Here is a 12,087-nt window from a genome sequence, read left to right on the forward strand (position 1 = left end):
ATTCTTTGAATATGAATTCGAGTGTTAGGCAATTATTTGGATCTTAACTCTAGCGTTAGACAATTCTTTGAATGTGAACTATAGCGTTAGGCAATTCTTGGAATGTGAACTATAGCGTTAGGCAATTCTTTGAATGTGAACTATAGCGTTAAGCAATTCTTGGAATGTGAACTCTAGGGTTAAGCAATTCTTTGAATGTGAACTCTAGCGTTAGGCAATTCTTTGAATGTAAACTCTAGCGGTAAGGCAATTCTTTGAATAAAAACTCTAGCGTTAGGCAATTCTTTGAATGTGAACTATAGCGTAAGACAATTCTTTGAATGTGAACTATAGCGTTAAGCAATTCTTTGAATGTGAACTCTAGGGTTAGGCAATTCTTTGAATGTGAACTCTAGGGTTAGGCAATTCCTTGAATGTGAACTCTAGCGTTAGGCAATTCTTGGAATGTGAACTATAGCGTTAGGCAATTCTTTGAATGTGAGCTCTAGGGTAAGGCAATTCTTGAAATGTGAACTCTAGCGTTGGGCAATTCTTTGAATATGAATTCGAGTGTTAGGCAATTATTTGGATCTTAACTCTAGCGTTAGACAATTCTTTGAATGTGTACTATAGCGTTAGGCAATTCTTGGAATGTGAACTATAGCGTTAGGCAATTCTTTGAATGTGAACTATAGCGTTAAGCAATTCTTGGAATGTGAACTCTAGGGTTAAGCAATTCTTTGAATGTGAACTCTAGCGTTAGGCAATTCTTTGAATGTAAACTCTAGCGTTAGGCAATTCTTTGAATGTAAACTCAAGCGTTAGGCAATTCTTTGAATGTGAACTCTAGCGTTAGGCAATTCTTGGAATGTGAATTCTAGGGTTAGGCAATTATTTGAATGTGAACTCTAGGGTTAGGCAATTCTTTGAATGTGAACTCTAGCGTTAGGCAATTCTTTGAATGTGAACTCTAGGGTTAGGCAATTATTTGAATGTGAACTCTAGGGTTAGGCAATTCTTTGAATGTGAACTCTAGCGTTAGGCAATTCTTTGAATGTGAACTATAGCGTTAGGCAATTCTTGGAATGTGAACTCTAGGGTTAAGCAATTCTTTGAATGTGAACTCTAGCGTTAGGCAATTCTTTGAATGTAAACTCAAGCGTTAGGCAATTCTTTGAATGTAAACTCAAGCGTTAGCCAATTCTTTGAATGTGAACTCTAGGGTTAGGCAATTCTTTGAATGTGAAATCTAGCGTTAGGCAATTCTTTGAATGTGAACTATACCGTTAGGCAATTCTTTGAATGTAAACTCAAGCGTTAGGCAATTCTTTGAATGTGAACTCTAGCGTTAGGCAATTCTTGGAATGTGAATTCTAGGGTTAGGCAATTCTTTGAATGTGAACTCTAGGGTTAGGCAATTATTTGAATGTGAACTCTAGCGTTAGGCAATTCTTTGAATGTGAACTCTAGCGTTAGGCAATTCTTGGAATGTGAATTCTAGGGTTAGGCAATTCTTTGAATGTGAACTTTAGGGTTAGGCAATTCTTTGAATGTGAACTCTAGCGTTAGGCAATTCTTTGAATGTGAACTATAGCGTTAGGCAATTCTTTGAATGTGAACTCAAGCGTTAGGCAATTCTTTGAATGTGAACTCTAGCGTTAGGCAATTCTTGGAATGTGAATTCTAGGGTTAGGCAATTATTTGAATGTGAACTCTAGCGTTGGGCAATTCTTTGAATATGAATTCGAGTGTTAGGCAATTATTTGGATCTTAACTCTAGCGTTAGACAATTCTTTGAATGTGAACTATAGCGTTAGGCAATTCTTGGAATGTGAACTATAGCGTTAGGCAATTCTTTGAATGTGAACTATAGCGTTAAGCAATTCTTGGAATGTGAACTCTAGGGTTAAGCAATTCTTTGAATGTGAACTCTAGCGTTAGGCAATTCTTTGAATGTAAACTCTAGCGTTAGGCAATTCTTTGAATGTAAACTCAAGCGTTAGGCAATTCTTTGAATGTGAACTCTAGCGTTAGGCAATTCTTGGAATGTGAATTCTAGGGTTAGGCAATTATTTGAATGTGAACTCTAGGGTTAGGCAATTCTTTGAATGTGAACTCTAGGGTTAGGCAATTATTTGAATGTGAAATCTAGCGTTAGGCAATTCTTTGAATGTGAACTATACCGTTAGGCAATTCTTTGAATGTAAACTCAAGCGTTAGGCAATTCTTTGAATGTGAACTCTAGCGTTAGGCAATTCTTGGAATGTGAATTCTAGGGTTAGGCAATTCTTTGAATGTGAACTCTAGGGTTAGGCAATTATTTGAATGTGAACTCTAGCGTTAGGCAATTCTTTGAATGTGAACTCTAGCGTTAGGCAATTCTTGGAATGTGAATTCTAGGGTTAGGCAATTCTTTGAATGTGAACTCTAGGGTTAGGCAATTCTTTGAATGTGAACTCTAGCGTTAGGCAATTCTTTGAATGTGAACTATAGCGTTAGGCAATTCTTTGAATGTAAACTCAAGCGTTAGGCAATTCTTTGAATGTGAACTCTAGCGTTAGGCAATTCTTGGAATGTGAATTCTAGGGTTAGGCAATTATTTGAATGTGAACTCTAGGGTTAGGCAATTATTTGAATGTGAACTCTAGCGTTAGGCAATTCTTTGAATGTGAACTCTAGGGTTAGGCAATTATTTGAATGTGAACTCTAGCGTTAGGCAATTCTTTGAATGTGAACTCTAGCGTTAGGCAATTCTTGGAATGTGAATTCTAGGGTTAGGCAATTCTTTGAATGTGAACTCTAGGGTTAGGCAATTCTTTGAATGTGAACTCTAGCGTTAGGCAATTCTTTGAATGTGAACTATAGCGTTAGGCAATTCTTTGAATGTAAACTCAAGCGTTAGGCAATTCTTTGAATGTGAACTCTAGCGTTAGGCAATTCTTTGAATGTGAATTCTAGGGTTAGGCAATTATTTGAATGTGAACTCTAGGGTTAGGCAAGGGTTATATCAAGACACACTGGAATCTGACATTGGGGGCACGGATCACATATCAAGACACACTTGAATCTGACATTGGGGGGCACGGATCACATATCAAGACACACTGGAATCCGACATTGGGGCACGGATCACATATCAAGACACACTGGAATCCGACATTGGGGCACGGATCACATATCAAGACACACTGGAATCCGACATTGTGGCACATATCACGACACACTGGAATCCGACATTGGGGCACGGATCACATATCAAGACACACTGGAATCTGACATTGGGGCACGGATCACATATCAAGACACACTGGAATCCGACATTGGGGGCACGGATCACATATCAAGACACACTGGAATCTGACATTGGGGGCACGGATCACATATCAAGACACACTTGAATCTGACATTGGGGGGCACGGATCACATATCAAGACACACTGGAATCCGACATTTGGGCACGGATCACATTTTCAGACACACTGGAATCGGACATTGGGGCACGGATCACATATCAAGACACACTGGAATCCGATATTGGGGCACGGATCACATATCAAGACACACTGGAATCCGGCATTGTGGCACATATCACGACACACTGGAATCCGACATTGGGGCACGGATCACATATGAAGACACACTGGAATCTGACATTGGGGCACGGATCACATATCAAGACACACTGGAATCCTACATTGGGGGCACGGATCACATATCAAGACACACTGGAATCTGACATTAGGGGCATGGATCACATATCAAGACACACTTGAATCCGATATTGGGGCACGGATCACATATCAAGACACACTGGAATCCGACATTGTCTATAATTTTATTGTTAAAGATTTAACAACAATTATCATTTACATATCATCAACAGATTATTATACAAAATATTGGTGAATCATTAACAAATAACTTTACACAATAATGGATTATTGGTGCTGTTTATACAATAAACTGGATGAAAAATGAGAATAGGGAAGGCTCAACTTGAGTCAAGCAATGCATATATCTCGGAAATGATTGAAACCTCTGTGATTTAAGTAAGTGAATTAGTTTGCCTCTTCTGAAAAATAACTTTTGTGCTCACTCAGTCAAATTAGAGTTATCTTATTTACATTAAAACAATTTTCATTTTCATTTAACAGAAGTCCCTAGGACACATGTGCCCAAACTTCCTGCCTATGCCATAAAGCAAGGGCCATTATTCTGCCCAAAGTTGATGATATGCATCATTGATTGCCCTATCCTTTATTACATTTATTGAAAATCTAAATATACTGAGGAAATATGATATGAATATCAATAAAGGTCTACAAGTTATGGCTGACAAAACGTTTTGTAGAAAGATGACACCATGTCTGGTGTTTAACACAATGAGCATATCTTGGCAGTTCTTCAAAAACAAATAAAAAAAATAATGTTTAGTTTTTCAGGCACCAAAGATTCGTTTCTTTACATCAACTTAATTAAAAAAAAAAATCTGATAATAATTAAATGTAAGCCCAAAACGTATTTCTACAAGACTATTTGAATTTGTTGAAACTTAGCATCTAATAAACATGTTGATTTATTCATAATGAAACAGGAAGTAGAAATAATGAAATAAATAACTTATATTCTGCAATCCCTATAAATATTTTCTAAAAATTGTGCCCGAGAAACTCCAGATTATTTTTTATTGGCCTTGTGATTCAGACAACTGGTTCATGTTAAATGACCAGTGTTAAACAAGGGAGTTAAGGGCTACACTCAAAAACAGTAGTAGTCAAGACTAGGATTTTATAGAATATTATGCACAATTTAAGACCATTTTATACAATTTATACAACCTACAGATCTTAGAATATAAAAATATTTACATATACATGAATGTTCTATAAGAACTAAACTTCTGTCAAAATTTCCAATATCTTTTTCTCTCTTTAAAACAAAGATAAAAACGGTCACACTTTATTTAGGCCACTCTTGAAACTTCTGGCAATGGCCTGACCGACTCACTGAAAATTCCCTGAATCAAACTTTAAAGCAACAGTTTTGTGTTTTTTGCTATAGGCTCTTCTTCTGTTCTACATTCAGTTATTCATGTTTTAGTTAAGAAATAATTCCCGACAAATAATTCAAATGTTTTAGCTAAAATATCTTAAGAAACTAAGTAGTATTATAATAAAAAAAAACATAAACACACACACATATATATATATATATAAGTAAAGATAAATGCCACCAATGAGCATTTCATAATGAATCAGCAGGTAAGTGTCATACATATGGGAAAACTGTCCCAGTAGACATGATTAATATTTGTGAGGTTCTCTGTACGCTATTTTGTGTACTGACCATTAATGTGATGTTCGATATACATAAAACAATGATGATATAAATTGATTCTTTATATACAATATTTTATTCATATATTATTCAGTGACATTTTTAATTTGAAAAATGGTTTAATTGCAGGTATAAGCGAAATTAAACTATGACATTAAAGTATTTGACAGAAAATCTCTCAAGAAAAGAACACATTGCTTTTTAAAATTTAAGTCTACAATTTTAAATCTGAACACTAAAAAAAGTGCCACAGGCCTAGGCTATGCTAAAAGTTTGTAACAGTCTGGAAATATGTTTGAACAATGATTTTGTTACTACAATATCTATTCTACAAAATTAGAACTACAATGTAATCAGATGATTTCATCTTTCAATCTAAAATAATTTATGTTAAAAGCCATAAATATGAATAATATGGTTAGGCCTACACAAGCAAGTACCCCGGTACATGGAAGCAATTGTTTTAACAAGTGGTGAAAAACATTGTATTGCACGAAATTATACATTGTATAAATCATCATAAATATTATAAATATCTTCAGGAAAAGAACAACTATTGCCCAAATATAAATCCATAATGCTCTAAATAACGCCAAAATGAACAAATCTTGCAACAATATCTTAATCGATTCAAAGACAACTGTTTCAAGGCTGTCTTTCTTATTTGTTTGTTTTTTTGAAATGCCAAAATAATGGCACATAACATGGCATAAAAACCCAAATAAACTTAAACATACATACTAGTATAGTGTTTTGAATATATATATATATATATATATATATATATGTAAGAAATGCATGTAACTGATTTAAAATCAATATCCAATATACCTGTGAAAGATGTGCATAAATTGTAAAACTGATGTTTAATGGATGATTTTGAGAATACAATATTATACTTCATAGGTGAACTGGCAATACTTATTGATATGTCTTTGCATTACAAACAATAGTGTCAGCTATTTCATAGCATGATAAATACATCCTACTGCAGAATGTACTGCTAATAACTGTGAAGTGAGTGTGTAGTCTGTGAGTCATCAATGTGTAGCCAGTGTGTGAATAGTGTGAGAACAGTGTATAGTATGTGTGTTGTCAGTGTGCGAACAGTGTGTAGTATGTGTGTTGTCAGTGTGCGAACAGTGTGTAGTATGTGTGTTGTCAGTGTGCGAACAGTGTGTAGTATGTGTGTTGTCAGTGTGCGAACAGTGTGTAGTATGTGTGTTGTCAGTGTGCGAACAGTGTGTAGTATGTGTGTTGTCAGTGTGCGAACAGTGTGTAGTATGTGTGTTGTCAGTGTGAGAACAGTGTGTAGTATGTGTGTTGTCAGTGTGCGAACAGTGTGTAGTATGTGTGTTGTCAGTGTGCGAACAGTGTGTAGTATGTGTGTTGTCAGTGTGCGAACAGTGTGTAGTATGTGTGTAGTCAGTGTGTGAACAGTGGGCAGTATGTATGTAGTTTGTGAGGTCTGTGTGTAGACGGTGTGTAGTCAGTGTGTGAACAGTGGGCAGTATGTATGTAGTTTGTGAGGTCTGTGTGTAGACGGTGTGTAGTCAGTGTGTGAACAGTGGGCAGTATGTGTGTTCAGTATGTGGACAGTGTGTAGTATGTGTGTTGTCAGTGTGCGAACAGTGTGTAGTATGTGTGTAGTCAGTGTGTGAACAGTGGGCAGTATGTGTGTAGTTTGTGAGGTCTGTGTGTAGACGGTGTGTAGTCAGTGTGTGAACAGTGGGCAGTATGTGTGTTCAGTATGTGGACAGTGTGTAGTATGTGTGTTGTCAGTGTGCGAACAGTGTGTAGTATGTGTGTAGTCAGTGTGTGAACAGTGGGCAGTATGTGTGTAGTTTGTGAGGTCTGTGTGTAGACGGTGTGTAGTCAGTGTGTGAACAGTGGGCAGTATGTGTGTTCAGTATGTGGACAGTGTGTAGTCTGTGTGTAGTCTGTGTGTAGTCCTTGTGTGGTCAGTGTGTACATGCCACCTGTTCTAACATACATTTATTACTACCTTATAAATGCTTTACAATAACAAATACTAAAAGAATACTTCGAAAAATAACGCTAAAAAATAGTTAAATGAACAAAAAATGTCTAGGGTTTAATTTCTTAAAATCCAATTTCATCTATTCTACTGCACTAAATGTTATCTATTTTAAGGAACACAATCATTTAAAATACCCTTTATTCCAAAACAGAAAAAAAAATGTACCTAATTAATTTAAGGTCTTCTAATAACCAGAATTATGAAAGAAGCAATTATATTGTACAACAGTTGTTTAAGAAAAGGTGCTACATGAACATGGCTTGTAAAGTTTGTGTCGGAAATAAACAAGAGTGTGGCCTGATTTTTTTCAGCTGAAGAAGGGACATAATTCAACAGATAAGGGTTATGTCCCTTGCTGTACAAGTGTGAATTGTCTCTGCCAACATGTATGCCAAGTTTCATTTAAATAGCTTGAACGGTTTTGAGATTATTGCCATGGTTACCGTCTTTACACAATGACGAGGCAGCGACACCAAAACTGGACAATACCACGACTTTAACGAAAAAAAAGTAAAGCTTAAAAGAGTTACAACTATCGTTTGTTTTCTGTGTTATTTTCTATTACATTTTTAACAGGTGAACATTTCCACTGAAAACATGATTAACATGTGTATATTCAGAAATACACTTTTAACTTTAAATTTGAAAAAGAAACAATGATCTTGCAACCCGCATTTAAAAACAAAAAAACAAAAATATATATCAGTATAACAACCCATGTTGGAATTGTTTATTAAAGCCATTTATGACCATTTCAAATTACTCCTTACTATTGTTATGCAAATTCTACCAAAGAAAAAACTTCCAACAAATGTCCAATAGTCTGAAATTGAAAGCCCTCAACCCTGACTTTAGGATTTATCCTGAATTTTAAAACCCCCTGCACATTTTGTCCAATTCACACCAATTGTCCATGCTTTCGCACCAAACCACAATGAATTTTAACAGTTTTCTATACTAGCAAGTAGTTCAGAATATAACTGCATTAAATTCAATTCAAACTAAATCCTGATACATCTGTTAATCCAAATTGTACCTCGTGTTTGGTTTACTTTTAGTCACAGAGTATTCTTCAGTTAGTTCAAGATACAATTGCATTTTAGCAAACTGAAATTCGAACATTTAGCCCTGGCTTTTTCAATATCACATAAAAATCATCTCAGAACACTTCCTGTACACACAATCACAGTTTCTGCAGGAAGCTAGCAAGAAAGAACACATTTCCATTAGAGTTAGAGTGATGCTATATCAACCAAGCTAACCAAACGGTGTCTTCAGCTAGCTATTACAGTCTTTATCAAAATCAGTCAAATAAGAATCTGTATTTACAATATCACATTTCTTCTACATAGCTTGCAGGAAACAAACCAACATGACCATTTAATTCACCCTGCCACCAGCCGTCCGGTAATTTTTCATAGATATTCACCACATCACCTGAAAATGTTAAGGCATAAATAAGTCCAGAATACACTAACTTATATCGGTTATTAGATAGTCTGTTTAAAGCTCACACACAAACATAAGACATGTGTAACAAATATCTTATATATTGCTTTCTTGCTGCCTCAATGTTCATCTGATGGTAACTCATTTTACAGACAAATACAATATCATTTTAATCATAATATATTCTCATTGTTAACTTGTGTGCCATTATGGTTAGGACAAGCCAAACTGACTCATGGTCAGAGTCACTTGCCTGGTAGGATTTCATCTTTCAAAACGTAAAAGAAGACAAACATGGTCTGACATTGTTCAATCACCCCATTGTTCTGGGCCAAGTTCTGGATAGTTATAATAAAATAAATATCAGACTCACCCGGATGCAATCCCAGATCATCAGGTTGCTGAGCAGGGTATTCGAAGAGAGCCTTACATCGACCAATCACACGGTTGTTCTGGGCCTGTGGGACCGGATCATCGTCAAACTCATCGTCATCTGTGAAAAGAGGAAACATTTTACCAGTGCAAAGATTGTGACTTCTAAAGAATAGCAATGCTTTGCTGTGAGAAACATTTTAATAGTGTAAAGCTTGTGACCACTGAAGAATAGCCATGCTTTGCTGCAGAAAACATTTACAATAGAAAGCTTGCAACTACAGAAGTATAACCATGCTTTGCTACAGAAAGTAGGATTACTTGACTTGTACTAGTGAATGAAGATATTTTTAAATAGTTTCAATACATTGTTGTAACCTTTTTATAACATAAGCTAAAAAAAGTTTTGAAAATTTTACGGGCAGTAACTTTGGAATAAATAATGCTATCTGCTAGTTTATTAAAACAATGGAGATATAACAAATCCTTGAGTATGACTGAAGAGTCAAAGTGAATTTGATCAAAACCAGAGAGAATGACAGTGATCTGGCTGTTGATCAAACATGTTAGCTCATTTCCCTAACATGAGACAGTGTAGCTCATTTTCTCTTAATTTCAACATGAGAGCAGTTGCAAAAATACAACATGTACAGCTTCTTGTATGTTTAGCATGTACATGTAAAATTTGCTGTGAAATTTAAAGGTCATTTACGAATTTCATTTAAACTTGAACTAGTACTCATTCATACTCGCATGGAATACTTTCCCCAGGCTATCATACATGTATTTATACAATTACATGTAGTTATAAACTTGTACAATGTACACATTTAAGGAATAAATTGCGGGGCTTATGTCATTATCAGGGTATGAACGCAATTGGGCTCGTCAAAATGTGTGGAGTCCGAAAGACTCCATGCGTACTTTGACCAGCCCAATAGCGTTCATATCCCCGATAATGACAACAACCCCGCAATTCATTCCTTATATTTACACCAATAGTTCATACTTTCATTCAAGAATTGTTAAAAAAATACTTCATTTCATTTAGAAAACCTTTCAGTATTCTTTTCTTTACCCATTCTGTAAATAGAACGACACAACTGTAACCGGAAATGTTTTTTTCAAATGACGTCACAATAACGTGGGAAAAGATCAACCACTTGAAATCACTTTTAAATGTAAAATTTAAACACTTATTGAAAAAACACATTTAAAATATAATACACACTTTTTAAAATGTTGATTTATATTTTACGGGATCTGGTGACACAATACAAACAATAACAAGATCAATAGTTTTCATGTATATCGTTATGCGATGAATTGCAATACGAACATATCCGAAGATGTTGCACCCATCGATTGATAAACGCAATTGCCAAAAGGCAGTTCATTTAAGGAATGGAAGTTGAGGTGTAAATATAGCTTGATGATGTAGTGCACAAAAAGTAGTACTCACATGCTTGTACCGCTAAAAGAAGTGTTTCGCCACCTCTCTAATATACAGAGAAAATCTGTGTACTTACCATTAAATGGCTCATCACTAGCCAGGGCCCCTAGTGTCACACTGGTGGCATCATAGCCCGTTCTTCCCTCTACAGCAAGGTTCATGGGCAGTTTTAAAGTGCTCACTAGCATTCCCTGAAAGACAAATGCCAATGTCTTGTACAGGTTAAAGCTAAATAACAATATTGTGCATGCAAACCTATGTGAAATTTACAACTTCAGTCACATTACAATTACTATTATGATCCATGTTTTATCAGGTCCTGTTTTGTTTTACTGAGTCTCAGAATAGTGGTAATCCAACATTACATACCTGTTTATCTCTGGAGCCCTCGATATATTTGGCAAACTTGTGTGAGGGTTTATTGGTCCCGTCCAACTCCGCTATGTTGGAGGCAATCTTATAATGGTTCGCCTCTAAGAAGTTGGTCATATATATCATCTGCAAGAAGAAATACATTTCATACTGTTATTAAACAGTGTAATTATTTATCATATGTATCTTTTTTTTTTTAATTTAACAACTATTTTTTTCCAAACACGTATCAGCAAAGTAGCATGTGTTGAGTGCTACCATTAACACATTGATTTTTGTTTTAGTTTTTTACATAATTAACTTACTACTTTAATACCTTATTTTTTCAGAACTGTACTATATTTCAAAAATATATTATTTCAAACGTATTCAATTTCTGATCAGTGTTTATATTAAAGTAGCTGTACTTAATCATTAATACGATTGATTTAGGACATCATTCCTGGAATGAAACTTCTGGGAAATAAGGGTAAAGTCTAAGCGCAGTTTCATTGGTTTAAACTAAAAGCAACGCGCGTAAAGAGGGATAACGGTCAAAGAGAGTTATTATTAAAGTAATATTATGATAGACATTTGTTTACCCGCAAAACTTCGACGTAAGAAAAACATCCTATCATAATATCCCCTTTGTATTAAGGTACATATCATCCCAATACTCAATTATATGAAATTTTGATGCCAGGTAAGGCCATATTATTTTGGTATCAATTGCTAGGCTTTTTGTTAAGTGAACAACTACTTTAAAAAAAAACCTAAACTGATTTTAAAACATATGTTTTTGTCTATGAAGGATAAGGCCATTTCACGTCCAATTGAGAGTACTAGCTTGTTGTTTAAAAAATATTTGTTCTTTGTAAATTGATGAGCTTTTAAACAAATTCTGCATCAAACATATCAATAAGTATCTTTTTATCCCATATGGTTTAATCTCATAAAATTGAATGGCTTCCATGATCTGCAGGTACCTGAGTGAGTCGTTGTCTGGTCTCTTCCTGGGCGTCTGCATCTGCAAAGTTTGGCCGCTCCTTGTACACACCAACCAGCTTCTCAACTCCTGAAAATTAACAGTAAATCATACATTTCA

General features: G+C 35.3%; 1 protein-coding gene across 3 annotated transcripts in view; it reads right to left on the bottom strand.

The window, feature by feature from the left end:
• Window positions 1-3,795: 3,795 nt before the first annotated feature.
• Window positions 3,796-12,087, bottom strand: part of LOC128231155 (nostrin-like) — a 31,689-nt gene continuing 23,397 nt past the window's right edge. For all 3 annotated transcript variants that reach the window (XM_052943643.1, XM_052943634.1, XM_052943624.1), the window contains 5 exons: window positions 11,969-12,057; window positions 11,001-11,129; window positions 10,708-10,822; window positions 9,180-9,299; window positions 3,796-8,794 (listed from right to left, as the gene is read on the bottom strand). In XM_052943643.1, coding sequence (XP_052799603.1) covers window positions 8,691-8,794; window positions 9,180-9,299; window positions 10,708-10,822; window positions 11,001-11,129; window positions 11,969-12,057 — 557 coding nt within the window. In that variant the 3' untranslated portion in view covers window positions 3,796-8,690. The remainder of the gene's footprint in view (window positions 8,795-9,179; window positions 9,300-10,707; window positions 10,823-11,000; window positions 11,130-11,968; window positions 12,058-12,087) is intronic.

Source organism: Mya arenaria, chromosome 1 (genome assembly GCF_026914265.1).
Source record: "Mya arenaria isolate MELC-2E11 chromosome 1, ASM2691426v1".
Taxonomy (NCBI): domain Eukaryota; kingdom Metazoa; phylum Mollusca; class Bivalvia; order Myida; family Myidae; genus Mya; species Mya arenaria.